The sequence below is a fragment of the Vanessa atalanta genome, chromosome 10 (assembly GCF_905147765.1).
Source record: "Vanessa atalanta chromosome 10, ilVanAtal1.2, whole genome shotgun sequence".
Classification (NCBI taxonomy): domain Eukaryota; kingdom Metazoa; phylum Arthropoda; class Insecta; order Lepidoptera; family Nymphalidae; genus Vanessa; species Vanessa atalanta.
In genome coordinates this window covers 8417510-8435805 of record NC_061880.1, presented here as the reverse complement: position 1 = coordinate 8435805, position 18296 = coordinate 8417510, and the positions used below count along the sequence as shown (strand labels likewise).

The window sequence follows — 18296 nt, the reverse complement described above, 5'->3', positions numbered from 1 at the left end:
ATAATAATAGTAAGTATTGCTGTTTTGGTGGAAGAATACTGGATGAGATATCCACTACACGCGGAACCCAGACGACAGGCCTGCACAAGACATTTCAATACAAATGTAGAATTTAAAAAGTCATACTCATTTAAAAATAACAGAATTAACAGACTATTTTGCGTTCGAGGTGTGCAAAAATGTCTATTTGATTTTTCTTCGGACTGTATTCGTTCAACGCGACGAATGAACTGAATTAATTTCACATCTGTCATCAATCAATTTATAAATCACTAATCCTCATTACATATTAAATGAAACTGTAGATCCAAGCATAGAACAAATCGTTTAAAGTATAAAAATATAAAATATTATTTAAATAATAGCGCACAGATTCAAATCGCTTTCCAAGTTGGCAAACATAAGCAGAGTGCTGTTACCAAGATCGTTACGAATAAAGTTTAGAGTATATAAAGTCAGAATTTGTTTGTTGTTGAACGATGTGAGAGTTTATAGAGAACGTTTAGAGTTCCAGTGCATTCTTACTTGAATTGAAGACGTTTAAGTTTAGTATTGTGTGTGGTTGAAGATTTTTATTTACAAGTTCCCATTTAACTTCCCCTATTAGTGGATATGCCTGAATCAAATATCGATCCGAGTTTAAAACCAGTTTCAATGAGTCGAGTAGACATTTTATCAGCATTTCTTCACAAGCGTGTGTACAATCTATGTTAAGGTTTTTTGTAAATAAGGTATTAATTTTTACGTTGTTTCAACGAATCTTTATATTAATTTTTTTAAATTATATAATTTTTTACACCCCTAATTTTATAATGTATCTAAAAAATACGACAATATTGTCGATGTATTCACACTGAGCGTGTTTTTTTTTTTAAATCTTTTACTTTTTAACCAACTTAAAAAACCGACTTAAATAGTAAACCCTGTCTGTCAGTATGACTATTGTTCTTTAGTTATAGACATAAGCTACTTTTTTTGCCTAACACCTTACCCGACCAACCCATAAAACGCAAGCGAAACCGCGAGCGGTTCCCCATAAAAATCGAATACGATGAAACAGCTATGCCGTTTCTTTTATCTTTTTATTTTTGACGCGAGGGAAATCTTTGAAAGTTACCGGTCCCTCCTGGAACGGGTTTTCTAGGCTTTTTTCTCAATATAACCTCTTCGATAGTAAAGAACAACTGACACTGAATACAGATTTAGAGCGACATTCCGAGATCCGGTCGTAATTGTAGCGACTTCAATGTGAAAACTGCTTAGTGCATTTTATATCAAAATAATATGCTGATGCTAATTTAATAATGTTGCTATTTAAATTTAATTTATTAAGTTACATAATATTTATTAACATTAAGTCTCTAATGTACAAATTATGACCGCGACCACCATTCCGGTGACAAAAATGTTAGCAGCATTTTCACGTTGAATCGCAATTCTGATCCTCAGGGCAATAAATGAACCAGCCTTCCTATTACTAGTGAAAGCAATAAGGCGAGGTGTTATACTTTCATGTTTCAACTACAAATGGACTAATACTAATTTGATATATTTGGATCGTTTGTTCGCTTCAGCTGTCGACTATTTAAATACCGAGTATATTTAATCAGAACCAACAAGAGCTGTGGTGGATTACACTCTAAAATCTTTTCAAAAAGAGTGAAGGTATTAGTCCAAAGTCAATAATAGATTTAATAAAAATACTAAAGTCATTCATAATCACTCGCATATATCAGTTCCAAAACGTGAATATGACACGGTTGTTGGATTCAGTGAATTTAATCTCGTAAAGTTGGAGGAAGTACTGTGAGGGAATGTTATCCTGTGGGTCTTATCGTTCATTCACAAGGTTTCGGTGGAGCTAAGTAATTGCGTGTTTTGGTTTCCGTTGTTTTTCAATCAAAGTTGAAGAAACAAGTATTATAAATGCAAATTCAATCATTATTAATGTATACATTTTTTTTTACATTAACAGTCTGTAAATATCCCACTGCTGGGCTAACCTTGAGGAGGAGGTTTGGAGCATATGCCACCATGCTGCTCCAATGCGGGATACACATGTGGCAGAATTTCGATAAATAAAATACATGCAGTTTTCTTTACAATGTTTTCGTTCACCGCCGAGCACGAGTGCTTGCCTGGGTTTGAAACCGCAATCATCGGTTAAGATGCATGCGTTCTAACTATTGGGCTATCTCGGCTCTTATTAATGTTATATTAAAACAAAATTGACGTAAATTTATCGCTTTATATGTATCATAAATTTACTTAAAAAAAGAGTGTTTCTTTTTTAAATGGAATGTGAAAAGGAACATTATTAATAATGGAGCAACAAAAGCATATATTACAAAATCAGAAGCGAATGCTAATTCCCGGTAGTGCACAACAGTGCCAAAAGTGACTTAGTTACTTTAATAATTAACTATTGACGTGTTAAACAATTTTTGATTTCTATACACACTACCGGGAATTTGTATTCACTTTTGTTGCTCCAATATTTACACTCGCTCCGTCTGAATTTTGTTTTATAATCTGAGATATTAAAATGTACATTGATGTACTATCTAAATAAAATAAAAAATCTTTAAAATTTAACTGCGTTCCCATTCTCATTTATATATTTATCACGTAAAATATTCAGTATATTTACAATTTAAAATCAATCATACATATGCTGTGAAAAGTTTTAGGAGTCTATGAATAAATCGGGCGAGACATTTTTATTTAAATCTTGATAGATCATATTATAATAATTTAACATAACTGAATATTTATCTTCAAATCTAAACTATCTATAGTCTCAATATCCCAATCGTAAGATCCAAGCGAACCCCCCTAATTTCCATTTTGATCGCGTACCTTGAACTATTGAATTAGTCACATCAGCTATATAGCACGTTCTATTGAAAAGTATAAAATATATAAAACGTCTTAACTGAATACCCATTTCTGTTATAAACGAAGTTATAACCTAGTAATATTTTTTACAAACAAAGTACTTGCATGAATATATTAAATAAAACAAATGAATTGTTTTGTTTAATACATATTGTATTGCAAAACTCTTGAATAATATTTATTAGAATTTGTTATATACAATTTTTGTTTATTAAAAAAAACTTGTGCACTCGACTGTATATGAAGTCGTTTAGGTCTGCATTACGTATACAAAGCTGAACATCAAAATTCAATCACGAATAAATCAACAAAGAAACGTAGGAAAAATATTGATATTGAAAACTGAAACGAGTTGTACGATTTACGGAACTGTTCATTTCATCTTATTTATGAAATCATAGAGAAATTTGTTCTATTCAATCTAATTTATGAAACTAGCTTAACTCAAATATTAGTTCTAGTCTAGAAATTTAAGAATAGTAAATATTCTAAATATGGTGAAATTTTGGACTATTCATTTGTGTCACCATTTTTTTTTTTTGAGAAAATGTGTCGTTTTTTAATTCTCTGAAGAAATAATACATATGAAGAAATAATAAAATACCTGGACATAATTGGATATACATACATACAAATCAATATGTCTAATATACGGTCACTATGAATGTTGGTTTATAATTAATTCGGAAACTATTTATTGCCAAATTTGTTTATTTCACAATTTTTTTCGGTAGACATTATAACACATTTTTTTTTTTTTTTTTATGATAACTTTATTTTAATTGTTGAGCTAATAGTAGTTATCATATATGCCTAAATGTGTGTAGAGAATAAATTGATGCGTAACTAACATAAGAATAAATAAAAATATGTAGATTATGACATTAAACTTCATAGGAATAGTACTCGCCTTAAGAAAAAGTTGAGCTTTGAAGTATGAAAGTGGTAAAAACAAGTAAAGTCACTTTTCCGCTTAAAATATTAGTAAGGATAAGGATAGGGCGATATGACGAATAGTTTCACTTAATGCGACATTTCCATTTAAACTGCCCTAATACCCATGAAATCGGTTTAACGTGTCCTCCTAAGTGCTTTACTAAAACCACTCTTGCTTAGACATCCCTTAATATGTGGAGAAGGAAATCAAAAATATTATGAAAAATAATAGCTCCGCGAACGTATTATAACAATCAATGAAATGTAAATAAGAATGAAATGCGATGATAATAAAACAACTAACGATGTCTGTTATCATTCGGTATTCGAAAGCGTTTATTTTATTACTAATTTTACGATCTGCCCAGGGCAGTCCAACTAGACTTAGACCTCTCCATGGGCACGCACCTTAGCTCGATCTTCTGCTTTTTTTCTCCAATCCTTACAAATATCATCACTCACCTAGCTACAGGGCGACCTACACTATGTTTGACGACACTCGGTCTCCACTTACATGTAACTTTGCATTTAGCACGCTAAAGTATAAGTAGTACAGGAGGAAAGTCACTGATTTACTGAGATATTTCGGTAATTTTGGTTCTATGGTTATAACTCTAAGTTATATTCATAACTTCGTTCCAGATTCGAACCCTAAGAATAACTCCCAGTATAGCTCTATCCATAGCTCGCTGATACCTGGTAGATAAGCCATTCAGTGGCCACCAGTTTCGACGACCTGATTGAAAACCATCGTTTGATTTTGAGACATGGGCGATGGGAAGACTTTACGAAGTTTTCCAAGCGCTGCCCTGCCCAGCTATATTAAGTGTCCGTCTAATAAGGTCCCTATACATACATGGAACCATTCCGTTTATAGCTACCGTTCCCGGACCAATTTATATCACAACAGGAACTTTCATAACAATTTATCATTATTAATTTTAAGTAAAGATTTATTATAAAAACATGCATACTAAAATCTACTATTCGAATGAACAATACTATGCATTTTAACTTTAAATATAAAATAGACTAGGATAAATTTGTACCATCTGCGTCAAATAACATGTATCCAATATCTTACTTTGAAACGATCCATCGGTTCGAAGGGAATGCGATCACCCGTACAATTTTACGTAACAAGCAATAAATTTGCTAAATTTGTTACATTTTTGCATGGTTACACTTTAAATTGTTTATTTGGAATCATGGCTAAAGCTTTTCCTCCTTGATTTAAATTATTATTTTTTATAATAAACATAGATGCTTTTGCTTCCTCATGTCTGCTTAGATTTAAATTAAATTGCTTTACCTTAACCCAAATGACATAAAATAGAATTCGTATTAATATATAACTTAAGAATGAAAAAAAAAAAAAAACATTATTGTTTCTACCCGTAAAAATGGTGATTATTTAATTGTGTAGTTAGATGAAATAAACGAATAGTTTGATTGAATGGAAACGATTAGCCCGACAATCAAGAATTATGACCAAATGAAGGAACACTTATGAACCAGTTCCGACATATGACGTTATATAACAACAACGAAACAACGATACAACCATATTTCTTACTTTCTTTCAGCTTCTGATACACCGATCAAAGACAAATTAATTGATTTGAGTGTAGTCATTCAAACTATGATAGTCATTGGTCTGACAATTATAACGCAACACGCGACCGATAAGCGTTCTGTATTTAGTGATATCAGTAAATCTAGAAGTTGTATATACATTTAATAAACACATAGCAAATCTTAATAATATACTTATTCCCATTGATGAAATAAAAAGGAATAGATTAATAAAAAATAAAAACGATCTTTTAAATTTGTGTAATGAACATTATAAAATGAACGATAAAGAAACATTATTGTTATGAATAACTAATGAGAACTATATGGATATATTTAAGTCTAACTTCAATTATTTATTAGTAATATCTATTTCAAACCTGTGTACTCGGCAAACGTAATTTGAAGAGCTATTACAGCAACCCTTATATGAGAAATTACATTAATCTGACTAGCGAAATGAAATGATGATTGTATTTAGATAGAACGTATCTATATGAAACGTTTGAGATAAACAGATCAGATTCGAGAAGATTTATCTTCTACCATAGTGTGTACTATATTGCACAAGCTTTGATCTTTTTCATTTTACGACTGTAACCTGCAGTGTTTTTCAAATTTATTCGTACAGAATAGCTCCACAGTTTTGAAGACAATGATATCAAACGACGAACTAAAATACAGTTATATAACATATATGACATTAAAAAATAATTGAATTACGTTTTGTTGCTTAGAAAATTCGATTAATGATAATATTGTATTTCAAAACCACAAAGATGATCAAGGCCATAATTTTAACTGTCTAATCAGCATACCCTTGAATCGTGATATGTAGGTCCACGGTACGAGTAAATGGAGTTGATCCCAAGCAATTAAATCTGTGTGTCTGTTAACTTATAGCGGACCGGAAAGATAATACGTAATTTGCATTCACACCCTATTCCAATGTCCATGTGGACCGTTTGGCCATCGTAAATGTATAATGACTAATGACTCTACTTAACGTTATCTATCCTCCCAAAAAAGGATACCATGACACTGAGAATTCATTCCATAATAAATTATCTCCGTTAATATAAAAATTAAACGGACCAATAGGAATCGTGAATCTTAATAAATATTTATGGTGAACGTATTCAATGTGTAAGCTCACTCGTATAAATTATGAAATGTGTTTTTATGCAGAGTTGTCAAGCTTTAATTATTATTTATTTAAGGTTTTTACTTTTAATCTCTGAAAAAAATAACCCTTTTTTTAAAAGATTTAGTATACTATGAATCCCCGCCAAATATACGTTTTTAACGTTTGCATTGCCAACACCTCTAAAACAGCTTTGAACAACTACTACTTTCTGAGGATTTGCAAAAGTTATAGAAAACACATTTGTTTTGTGTCTTTTTAATTGCATTCTTCGTGTACGAAGTATTTTCGACACCGTATTTTTGATAAAACTAGCAAAAATGTAATTCAAAACGCTGGTTTTATGATGATGTAAAGACGTTTAATATAAACAAAATACTTGCGACTATATTAAAAGGCAAAGGAAATATTTTGTTATGTTTATTCGTCTCTTATTCCAAATTATGTCAAAAACTTTCATTAAAAGTATAACACCTCGCCTTATTGCCTCCACTGGTGACCGGGGCTAGTTTATTTTCAGCCCAATGTTGCCGGAATTGCGATTCAACGGGGAAATGCTGTTAGCATTCTTGCCACCATCCCATGCGGTCACGATTTGTACAGTAACTATTTTAAATTTTTATTTGTGTATAATTAAGACCTTATGTTAGTAACTTATAACATGTAACTGATAATGTTACTGATAACATCTAAAAATAAATATATTTTTAAATGTTATCAGTTACAATAAAGTTTACATACATGAATTAAAAAAACAGTCACGAGTAATTCTGATGATATTAAAAATTGCTGACCATCCATTATACCCTCGTAAAAACACAACATCCAAGAGAACTTAGAGCCGACTGCACACCAAGGTGCCGAATTTCAAGCGATACAATTCTCATCACGATCAAGAGAGCTTACTTTGAGAAGTTAGTAAGTTTTTATAACTAAGGTAGGCAGACGGGCCACCGAGCAACCGGATAGTATGTGGTCACAACTGCCCATTGTAATTAGCGCTACAACAAATTTTAACTATTCTTTACATCGCCAATGGGACAATGGCCTTGGAACTAAGATGTTATGTCTATTGTTTCTTTTAATTTTATTAATTTCTGTCGCTGAAAAAACGCATTAGGCCGTTCCCCCGCGTAAAGTGGGGTATGTGAGACTCACTGGTGCCCAGGATGACTAGTACACCGAAATACCCACTAAAAAACCAGCAGTACCCTCTCCGTCCCTTCAGAGGGCGTCACAGGATCGCTTTCGTATGATACCGTGACTCCATTGTGCCTATAATTACACTGCCTCACTCAATCTTTAAGCCAGAACGCAATGATAGTAAGTATTGCTGTTTGGTGGTAGAATATGTATATGATGAGAGCAACCGTACCCCTAACATCTACAGTGATACATGTGACAAATCTCTTCATTATTCACCTTGGTATAGAGATGGATTCTTGGATTAAAATGGGTCGATTTATTTCTCTTAATTGAAATCAGACTCCTTTCGAGGTAAAACCTGTTCAATTCGAAAAACAATTTAAAATCGGTCCCGTAATATTTCTCTCGCAGTACCGTGACTTTTGTTTTTCCATTTGTATTTACAATATATTTTAAAATTTCAGCATTAATATGTATGTCGCTTTCGAAACCTCATCCACGCTTTTTTATGCTTCATTTATTTTAGTCATCATATATATAGAACAATTTAAGGATTTCTATAAGATCAAATTCGCTGTATGTATTTTTATTTCTTAAGGCTAATTTTTACATCGAATTGTCAATGCCAAATATTTTCTGATTGCGTTTTATAATTACTAATGAAAAAAAAACATGGTTTTTTTGTTAAATAATTTACATTTTTAATAAAATTAAAAGTGCTGCGTTGCCCCGTTTACGTGTCCAATATGGTAGACGTATTAAATTGAACAGCAGTTCACAGACGCTACTGAAAGGTCAAAGCTTAACCACGAATATTTTCACAAAGACATCGGAGATTTTTTTCGTGAAAACATTAAATGAAGTTTCTGAAAAATATTTTTTTGGCCAAGCATCGACTACATACATATACATTTTTATTTGGATTTCGTTACTTATACCATGATAAGTCTGTTCTTTTTTTAATATTGGGTCGTTTGTGCTAAAAACGCCCCCAAAAACACTGATAATTTTTTTTGGATTAAAAAGAGAAAACTAATATTACAATGGCAGTATCCCTGTTACATTTTTTTTTAATATAATAATATTATAATGATTAATTTATGGTACAATTCTAGGATACTTTACCGCCAAACAGTATTAACAAAAACTGTACAAAATAACAGTTACACTAAATTCAATGACCGATGAATATATAAACATATAGAACTTAAAGCAAGCACTTTTTTATATTTATTACAAAATATCGATAAGCAAATCGAGAATTGTAAGTTGGAATCGGGATTTGTAAAATAAAAAACAACGCACTATTTATCTGTTTTAATCGTTTTCATATTGATTTATGCGAGTACTGCAAGTATAAAACATGATTTAGTTTAAAAAATAATAATTAATAAACACACCATTTCTCTTCTTTCGTTCCGACTGAACAATTTTATTACTTATATATAATTGTTATACTCGTAATATATTTTTACATTTGTCACTAAAAAATCTACTTACTATATAACTGTAAACAGTTTTAAATATATTCGTTTTTAGTCAATTAACGGGTAACTTTTCGTGTAACCAAGTCCGTTTTCCTTCATTGAACTCCGCTGCTGTGTGATCGGTTCCTTCGAGGATCCATTTTGTGGTTAAAAGACCTTCTACACCAACCGGACCTGTTATAAATTAAACATTATTTATTTCGTTTTAATATTAATGGTATCAATACACATGATATGACAAATGTTTAGGTATTCCAATTAAAAATAATTATTAAAGTACATACTGACTGAATTTGATCAGTAAGCAATAATAAAAAAATGCATCGTATTATTTGATAATTATAAAATTATTGTTTATTTATAAATACATTTGTAAAATAAATAATTAATTAAAACAATATATGAAAGTAATAATATAAAAAACATTTAAAAAAAATTTTAAAGTTAGAACTTTTTTTTTCAAAAATTAAATCCAATTTATCTATTTTTATTATTAAAATTATTTTTATTATTAGTTATCTTTATTTTTATTATTAAAATTATGTTCATATATTTCTTTTAATAAATTAAAAAAAATTACGTGCCCGACAGAAGTGATAACTTAAACTAATCGCTGCCGTATACGTAAGAGATAGGGAAGCCAGAGAGACTGGCGCCGTAACGCGTTACGTAACGAAGCGGTTTGAAGTTATCACTTCAAAAATGTTTACAAAACACGTAAATAAAATGACTTGACTAGTACATGTATAAGTAAGATTTAAAAAATATGTAATACAATCAAGTACCTCTGGCGTGTATTCTGGCTGTAGAAATTCCAACTTCAGCTCCAAGACCGAATCTAAAGCCGTCAGCGAAACGAGAAGACACATTGTGGAACACACACGCGCTGTCCACTGAACTTAGGAACTGTTTCGCTGTATTTTCTGTGAAATAAAGAAATAAATCAAGTACGTACAGTTAATATGGTGAATATATTTAGAGATCTAAGATGTAAAGTCTCTTGTGCCTGTATTACGTTACATTGGCTCACTCACCCTACAAACCGGAAAACAACAATATCAAGTATCGCTGTTTGGAAAACGAAGTTATATATTTTTTTAATTTTACAAATAAATGGAGTATCCAATTGGAGAAGCGGGTTCAAACAGACAAACACCAAACTCTTCGGCATTTAAATATGATTATAGACCTACGTACATTAATATTATAGCATATCTTTTATAATTGAATCAGAATCACCTACATTTGCTAAATGCTTTTAACGACTTTAATACAGAGGATCAAATTTATTGTTATTAAAACCTTGCTGAAAAATGATCTCAATAATCGTGCATATATATCCCACTGTTCGTTTAAAAGATCTATGTATTTAATTAGTAATTAGATTAATATGCCTTAAGTTTATGAAATAGCAAATGCGAAATTTAATTATGATAATGACCAAACAAATCCGTTCGCGTGTACCGTTTAACCTAATTTATAATATAGTAAGTTGACTGGCTCATTTTCCCCCACTTCCTGTTGCACATTTCCGTCACATTCGGAAAATTAGCCAAATGCCGAATATCGTCCGCTAAATCCTGTATAGATTATTCATACAGCTATCGGTTTAAATACTACTCAATATGCTTACCATTCTCTGTGACTATAACATCTGTGTGGGAGCTTCCGAATTTGTGAATATGGTCTATCGCTTCGTCCATATCCTTAACTATTTCAATACAACACTCCAAAGAACCGTATTCGTGTTTCATGGTTCTCGCCGCTGGTGGTCCAAACGTTAGCTGACTTGCCAACCTTGGACCTGCATGTATTTTCACGCCCTCATTCTTCAACATATTACATATTTCCGTAAATAATGGACCAGACATGTGATCCTCGTGGAGCAACAAAGTTTCCATAGCGTTACAAGCTGCTGGATAATCGCATTTTGCGTCACGAACAACCTTCAAAGCCTTGACGGGATCAGCGTCTTTGTCCAAGTAGACATGACAGATACCCTCAGCATGACCCAGCACTGGTATATGTTGAGATTGTTTCTGAATACTTCTTACAAGATCTGATGAGCCTCGAGGAATGATCAAATCTATGTGCTTTTCCATTGACAATAGATCACTTATCTCCTCCCTAGTCGATACTAACTCTATAGCCTCCTGTGCTCCAACTGTTTGTAAAGATTCTTTGACAAGATCCATCAGTGCTTTGTTGGAATGGGCCGCTTCCTTGCCACCTTTTAATAACAAGCCGTTAGCTGATGCGATGGCTAAAGCTGCCACTTGGGGCAACGAATCTGGCCTCGATTCGAATATCACAAGCAAAACTCCTATAGGCACTGTTACTTGTCGGAGCATTAAATTGTCAGCTAATTTTGTCTTCCTTAATAATTTCCCTACATTCTCATAGCTAGAGTCAGCTATCTGCTTTAGGCCTATAGATAAAGTTTTGAGCTTTCCTTCACTCAGCGACAACCTGTTTAATAAAGGTTTTTCGAGGCCACTTTTTGTAGCTTCTTCTAAATCCTTCGCATTTGCTTCTAAAATTTTCTCTTTCTTTTCCAGTAAGAGATCTGCCAAGGTATGAATGGCTGATGCCCTTTCGGCTGGAGTTAGCTTTTGTAGAACTCGACTACCAGATCGAGCTGTAAGGACAAACAATATATCTTTAATATTCTAAATAAATTGCATCATTATATTGAGCACATCCCTATTTAGTTTAATTTATTAATTATATAATTTATTTTACTTACCACTTTCAGCCATAACATCGACTGAAGTTGCTGAAGTAGTTGCGGAATCGGTGAAAAACGTTCCTACTTTACGTCCGCTGATGATCGTTTTGATAGCATTGTCTTGCATACCGTTGCATATCACTACACTTACTCCCCGAGCCATCGCCCATGTGGCTGCTTGCACTTTTGAATCCATACCTCCTGTACCAACCTAATAATAACAATTTTTAGTAACAAATTATTTAAATGTTCGATAGTTTAAACTTAAAATAATATCTAAATTAAAACTCTTTATTCGAAATATAATATAGTCTTTAAATTATTAAATAACGTTTTCTAAATTTTAAAAATATTATTTCATTCAGCCTTAAAATATTTTGACACAATTGTCTAAAGCAAAATATTCTGTAAGTTGAAACTTAATTTAGAACGCTACCATGAAAGGTTACAAAATGATGTATTGATAACCCCTAATTTGATTATTGTTTTGTTTGAGGAAAATCCTCGACGTTTATTTTTACACATGTATGGCGGCATTCCTTTTAAATTGATGGATGTTTTTCATCCCTAGTCTCAAAAAAAGTTTCGCGCGTCAGAATAATAAGTGATTTTATGATGGTCATTTGTTCTGGTACTTTTTATTTGTAACATAACATTCAATTTGTCAATAGTCGTTTTAAAAGAAAAAAAATCACTTACTTTAGATTTCTGACCGAATTGCACTTGATCTCTTTCCTTCGACGTGTATGTGTGTATCATGCGAGCACCATCCTCCCACGGCGGCTTGTTATAGATACCGTCCACATCCGACATCATGATGAGGAGATCTGATTGTATCTCAGCGGCTAGCAATGCTGAGAGACTGTCGTTGTCCTTTATACCTATACCCTTTAATATTCAAAAAATATATTTTTCAATACGGTAGATCTAAGGCTGTGTACACACAGGGCTGTCATACAAGCGGCAACGCTGCAGTGGTGCTGTTTTATAGACCTTAACATTTGTGCGCACTTTTCTATCCGAAATTAATCGAGATAAAACGGTATTAGCTCAGTTCCGATTCTATTTCACCTTTATTTCTTTAACTTGAAGTTTTACACACAGATCGGATTAAAGCGCGCAACCTATCATGCAAAACCTAACAATTGCTCTACTAACAATAAAAGATCACAGATTAACTGTCATAGCCAAAAATGTATCATTTCATATTATACTCGGATTTTCTTTATGTACCAATATATACTAACATTAAAAAAAGAATATAAAGAAAATAATGAGAACGATAAATATGAATTCTCGGAAAACATTTTTTGCACCTGACGTTTTTGTTTCTTACAACGGAAATCGGAATGTATTATATTAAAGATTTATTGTCATTAATTATTATTATGCCTCAATATGTTTTGTTTTGTCGACATTCCTATCGACATTCCAATTGAAGCCACGGTCCAATATTTATTGCATCACATTAATTCCCTCATTATTTGCTAGTTTATAAAGATCCGAAAGTCTTGAGTTCAAATCTTAGATTGGAATAATTAGTATTTCTATCGATAGTAAGAAGTTAAAATTATCAAAGAACATCTTTAGCCCATTCTGTCTTTTAACTATGTTGGACTATTCTAAAAGACTAAAAGATTAAGATTCACATTTTCATCAGATTCACAAAACCATTTTGAAGCAGCGTGGTGGAATATGCTCTAAACCTTCTCCTCAAAAAGGGAGAGAAGGCCTTAGCCCAGCAGTGGGAAATTTAGAGGCTGTTAATGTAAAAAAAAAATGTAAAAAAGACTATGAGAGTTAAGGAATGGAGAGTGTATCTGTATTTGCACGAACAGTGCCTTGTAATATCTACTGAGTACTGTCCTAATATCAGTTAATAACGCCCACTTCGGCCTCGCTTGCTTGTAAAGCTTACAAGATAATAGAGAAATCTTCTCCTACTTTAAATTTCTGTCCGAGTTAAAATTAATCTTTTTTCTTCGAAGTTCCTTCGAAAAATAGAATGAAAGTTAAAAGTACATAAGCTAAATGGATAAACTCTTCTTAAAAGATGAATATCACTTTTCTTATTACTGTATTATAAATCTCCATCTTTGATAATTTTTTTCAGCAACGTATTCACATTTCTCAGTAAAATATAATATGAGATTCGCGTCGACATCCGTAATATAATATGTATACATCTCTAGCGACGCTTATGACAGATGGTAACTCATTCAAAGATTTACTATATTTTAGTAGATTTATACTGAGATCGATACACACCTCGAATACGAATAAGCATGGTAATTCATTAATATATCTAGAAAATATAAATTCATTACAGTCAACTTTAATTTTACTATACGGTTGAATAACATAGAAAAATAAGAGAGTAGAAATAGTTCTGACTGTTTGAAATAAATTTACCTAAACCTTCATTTATTAAAATGCAAAGACAATTTATGAAGTTCAATGAAGTCCAACCAGATCGTGCAAGCCGATAAAAAGGAAATTGCATGAGCTTCAATCGACCACATTATGGAACATCATGCAGACTTTATAAGCGTTTAGAAATTGACTAACGTTTCGTTAGATAATCGAGTTATCAAGTCTAAAGTGTTGTTTATGTCGATGTAAATCGCCCAGAAAGTTGAACATGATATTATCAGCCCGAATAGTCTTCCGTCAATTCTTAAGTCATACCTTTGTTTTATAGAAATAATTGGTTTAGTTGTATCGTTATTTTTTTACGACGATGTACACACTTCCCATTTTACATATTATCTTGCTTTTGAATTCGTCGGAAATTACAAAATACAGTTTGTGTATTAATGTTCCTACTTGACACACAGTACAGTTCAGTCTGGTATTGATGGTAGTTTTAATGTGTGAGTCCACACCCACATACTCAATGTAGTTTAATAAATATAAAGAATATTATCATACATCCTATGATTAGCTGAGCATTATAATATTAGAAAAAAAATGTACTTGTAACAAGATGTAGACTGTAACTGCGACACATGCATCACATCACGATGTTTTCCTTCATTGCCGACTATCAAGTGAATAATTATAAACGTAAAATAGACCCCTGAAGCTCCGTGTTACTTGGAACCATAGTTTACGGTAAAATTAACATGTTTAAGCCCTTAGGTCGTATTGGATGACCATCAAACATGGCACACACATATATATATCTATAATCATAACACATTATATATTTAGTTTAGTTTAAGCAAACTGTAGTAATGTAATCCTTTGGTATAAACAAAACAAGCGACTAAAAGTATCTAGAAATTGTCGTATCATGAGAAATAACAACCAATATAGACACGAGTACACTTTGGCATACATTTCGTTTAAGTATAATGTTCCGGAATGGCAAAAAGCATCCCGTTGTAACCGTAAAGATATTTCTGGCAACGACAACAATACCACTAGCATTTTAGACGAGGAGTTGTGTCCGCGACTTCGTTATATTGAAATTATTTTTGGAAAGCTTTTAATATTAATATTAATTGGCAATCTTTGTAAATGACTTGCGATTAAAAGGCCTTTGTGGCTAAATATAAATGTACCTATTACAAGATTAACATTTGTCTGGATAAACAACTGTTAATAATTAAAATATAATTTCATTGGAAAATAGTTGATAATACTAAGCCTTTTTTTTGTAAGTTACAATTTTGTATTAAACACTGATATATACATATATTTCAATATTTATAATATTATATTGGTTGATATAAAATGTCTGCGCCAATTCGCAAAACTTGCAACATTTTTATACCATTTCGAAAAATATTATCTATATATAACTCGATAAGTTTTACAAAACAAATCATACCAACACCAATGTAATCTTCGTAAGATGTATCTTAACGCACACTTGGCGTGGGGGCCTTAACATATTGAGTATGAAACAAACGAACGCAGCAATGCAACGAACCTCATTGGCTGTACAACTCATGTACACGCTCACTCATACTGCCTATATGAGTGAGCGAGACAATATAACAAAGTGAAATTCTAGGCATATGCTAGACAAGATATATTATTATTATTTTTTTAAAAACGTCTGCGTAATTATTTTGAAAATAAATTACCTTCCCATTACAATAATTTACTTTTTTTACAGCTTCCGTAACTTCGATTAATAAGACAAGAGGTAGCGCGTCCAGTCAAAGGCTAAGAAAAATGCAGCATATTACATTACATCATTACATTAACAGCCTGTAAATTTCCCACTGCTGGGCTAAGGCCTCCTCTCCTTTTGAGGAGAAGGTTTGGAGCATATTCCACCACGCTGCTCCATGGTGCAGGTTGGTGGAATACGCATGTGGTAGAATTTCGTTGAAATTAGACACATGCAGGTTTCCTCACGATGTTTTCCTCCACCGCCGAGCACGAGATGAATTATAAACACAAATCAAGCACATGAAAATTCAGTGGTGCCTGCCTGGGTTTCGGTTTCGGTTTAAAGACATTTATTTCTCATAAAGAACACAAAAGTTCACTTATAATAAGAAATTATAATAATTTTGCTTGGGGGTACATTTAAAAGTCTGCCTTATGAATTATATACAGTAAAATAAAATAAAATGTTGCGGGTAGTTATATTACACAAACATGTTTAGGTAGGGGTTACATTAACTTATAAATTATTTTGCACATATTCCATTACACGTTTTTTAAATATAGGAAAACTCTTGCTATTAATGATTAAGTCTGATAATTTATTATAAATTTGAACTCCTTCAAATAAAATGTTTTTCTTTCCATAGTTGGTTCTGGTTTTTGGAAGTTCTAGTTTATTACGTTTTCTAGTGTGGTATGTATGTGTTTTTTTATGAAAGTGTAATTGTGAATGTGTTTTATTTGTTATTATTTTTCTAATCAACATGCAGGTTTTTAAAGTGTATAATTGATTTATATTAAAAAATTTTGTTTTTTTGTATAATTCAACGGATGGCGTCATATAATCATATTTATAAAGAACTTTAATAATTTTATTTTGTAAAGTTTGTAATGACTTTATGTTAGACTTCGCAGCAGTTCCCCATATTTCAATAAGATATTCGATATGAGGTTTTACTAAAGAATTATAAATAATAGGACGAATTTTATTAGGTATACATAAGGAAATCTTACGTAGTGCACCTATCAAAGGGGATATTTTATTTTTAAGATGATCAATATGATATTGCCAGGTTAACTTGCTATCCATTATAAGACCTAAATATTTTTCATGATCAGTTTTATTTATTGGTTCGTTACAAATTGTTAGTTGGTCATGATTTGGTATATTTTTATTTTTAGGCGCGAAGATCATATATGATGTCTTTTTGGTATTAATAGTTAATAAATTAGAAACAAACCATTCACTAATAACATTTAAATCACGTTGAGCTACGTCAATTATATTTTTAATGTTATCACCAAAGTAAAATAAGATCCGAAATCATCGGTTCCTAATTTGAATCCGAAATCATCGGTTAAGATGCACGCGTTCTAAACAATGCGATATCTCGGCTCTTGAAAAAATGTAGCAGCTATGTGTTAAATTACACGAACCATTTGGAGCCACTTTAATCCCATATTAACCCAAAATTTGCCTCTCTACTGTGTAATACTTGACCATAATTCCCCCTACCTTTTTTCCGGTTCCGGGTACCACAGTATCGTCGTGTATGTACATAGGTGGACTGACAGCATCATTCGTGTTCACGATGGGCACAATATTCAATGAGATCAGCTCGGAGAGTGTGCAGAATAAATTCTTCCTCGTTTCCTCATTGTAAAAGTCCGGCTTTGTCACTAATACCTGTTTAAATTTCGAAATAAACTAGAAAATAATCTTTATTTAAATATTACTGATGTGAATTTATTATGATTTTTAGATAGGAGGGTTTAGCTTAAAACACTCATAAAATATAAAACGTTAATATATTTCTGCAAGTATTTAAAACGGGATATTAACCATGTTTTTTTTTATTTTTATTTGGTGGAGCTCGATATTTCCACATAATAGAATACTTTTTGTACTACGAATACTACGAATGTCTTTAAAATCTTTAATATATTTGCTAGTACAAACATAAGTCATGTAGAAAAATTACAAATAACTTTAATCACGCAAATACGCCGTTATCGCTTACGACAATCTTTATTTAAACACGATGGATTTCATCATAATAAGGCAATGTGAAACTTTAGTATATTTTAATTATTTATACTAACCATTTACCAAAATATATATGCATTGCATGCCTCGTAAAATTTGTTTGTAAACTTATTTAATACGATTCGTGCTATATATAAATGCTGTACTCAAATTAGTCTATTGATCGGTTTTACAGTAAAGAAAATGACACAACGACAATATAGGTCGTAA

At 31.8% G+C, this 18296-nt stretch overlaps 1 protein-coding gene across 2 annotated transcripts in view; it reads right to left on the bottom strand.

The window, feature by feature from the left end:
• Positions 1–9001: 9001 nt before the first annotated feature.
• LOC125066767 (delta-1-pyrroline-5-carboxylate synthase) overlaps positions 9002–18296 on the bottom strand; it is a 31423-nt gene continuing 22128 nt past the window's right edge. For both annotated transcript variants that reach the window (XM_047675028.1, XM_047675029.1), the window contains exons 5-10: positions 17556–17726; positions 12614–12802; positions 11933–12125; positions 10820–11824; positions 9972–10109; positions 9002–9360 (exon numbers count right to left, since the gene is read on the bottom strand). In XM_047675028.1, coding sequence (XP_047530984.1) covers positions 9239–9360; positions 9972–10109; positions 10820–11824; positions 11933–12125; positions 12614–12802; positions 17556–17726 — 1818 coding nt within the window. In that variant the 3' untranslated portion in view covers positions 9002–9238. The remainder of the gene's footprint in view (positions 9361–9971; positions 10110–10819; positions 11825–11932; positions 12126–12613; positions 12803–17555; positions 17727–18296) is intronic.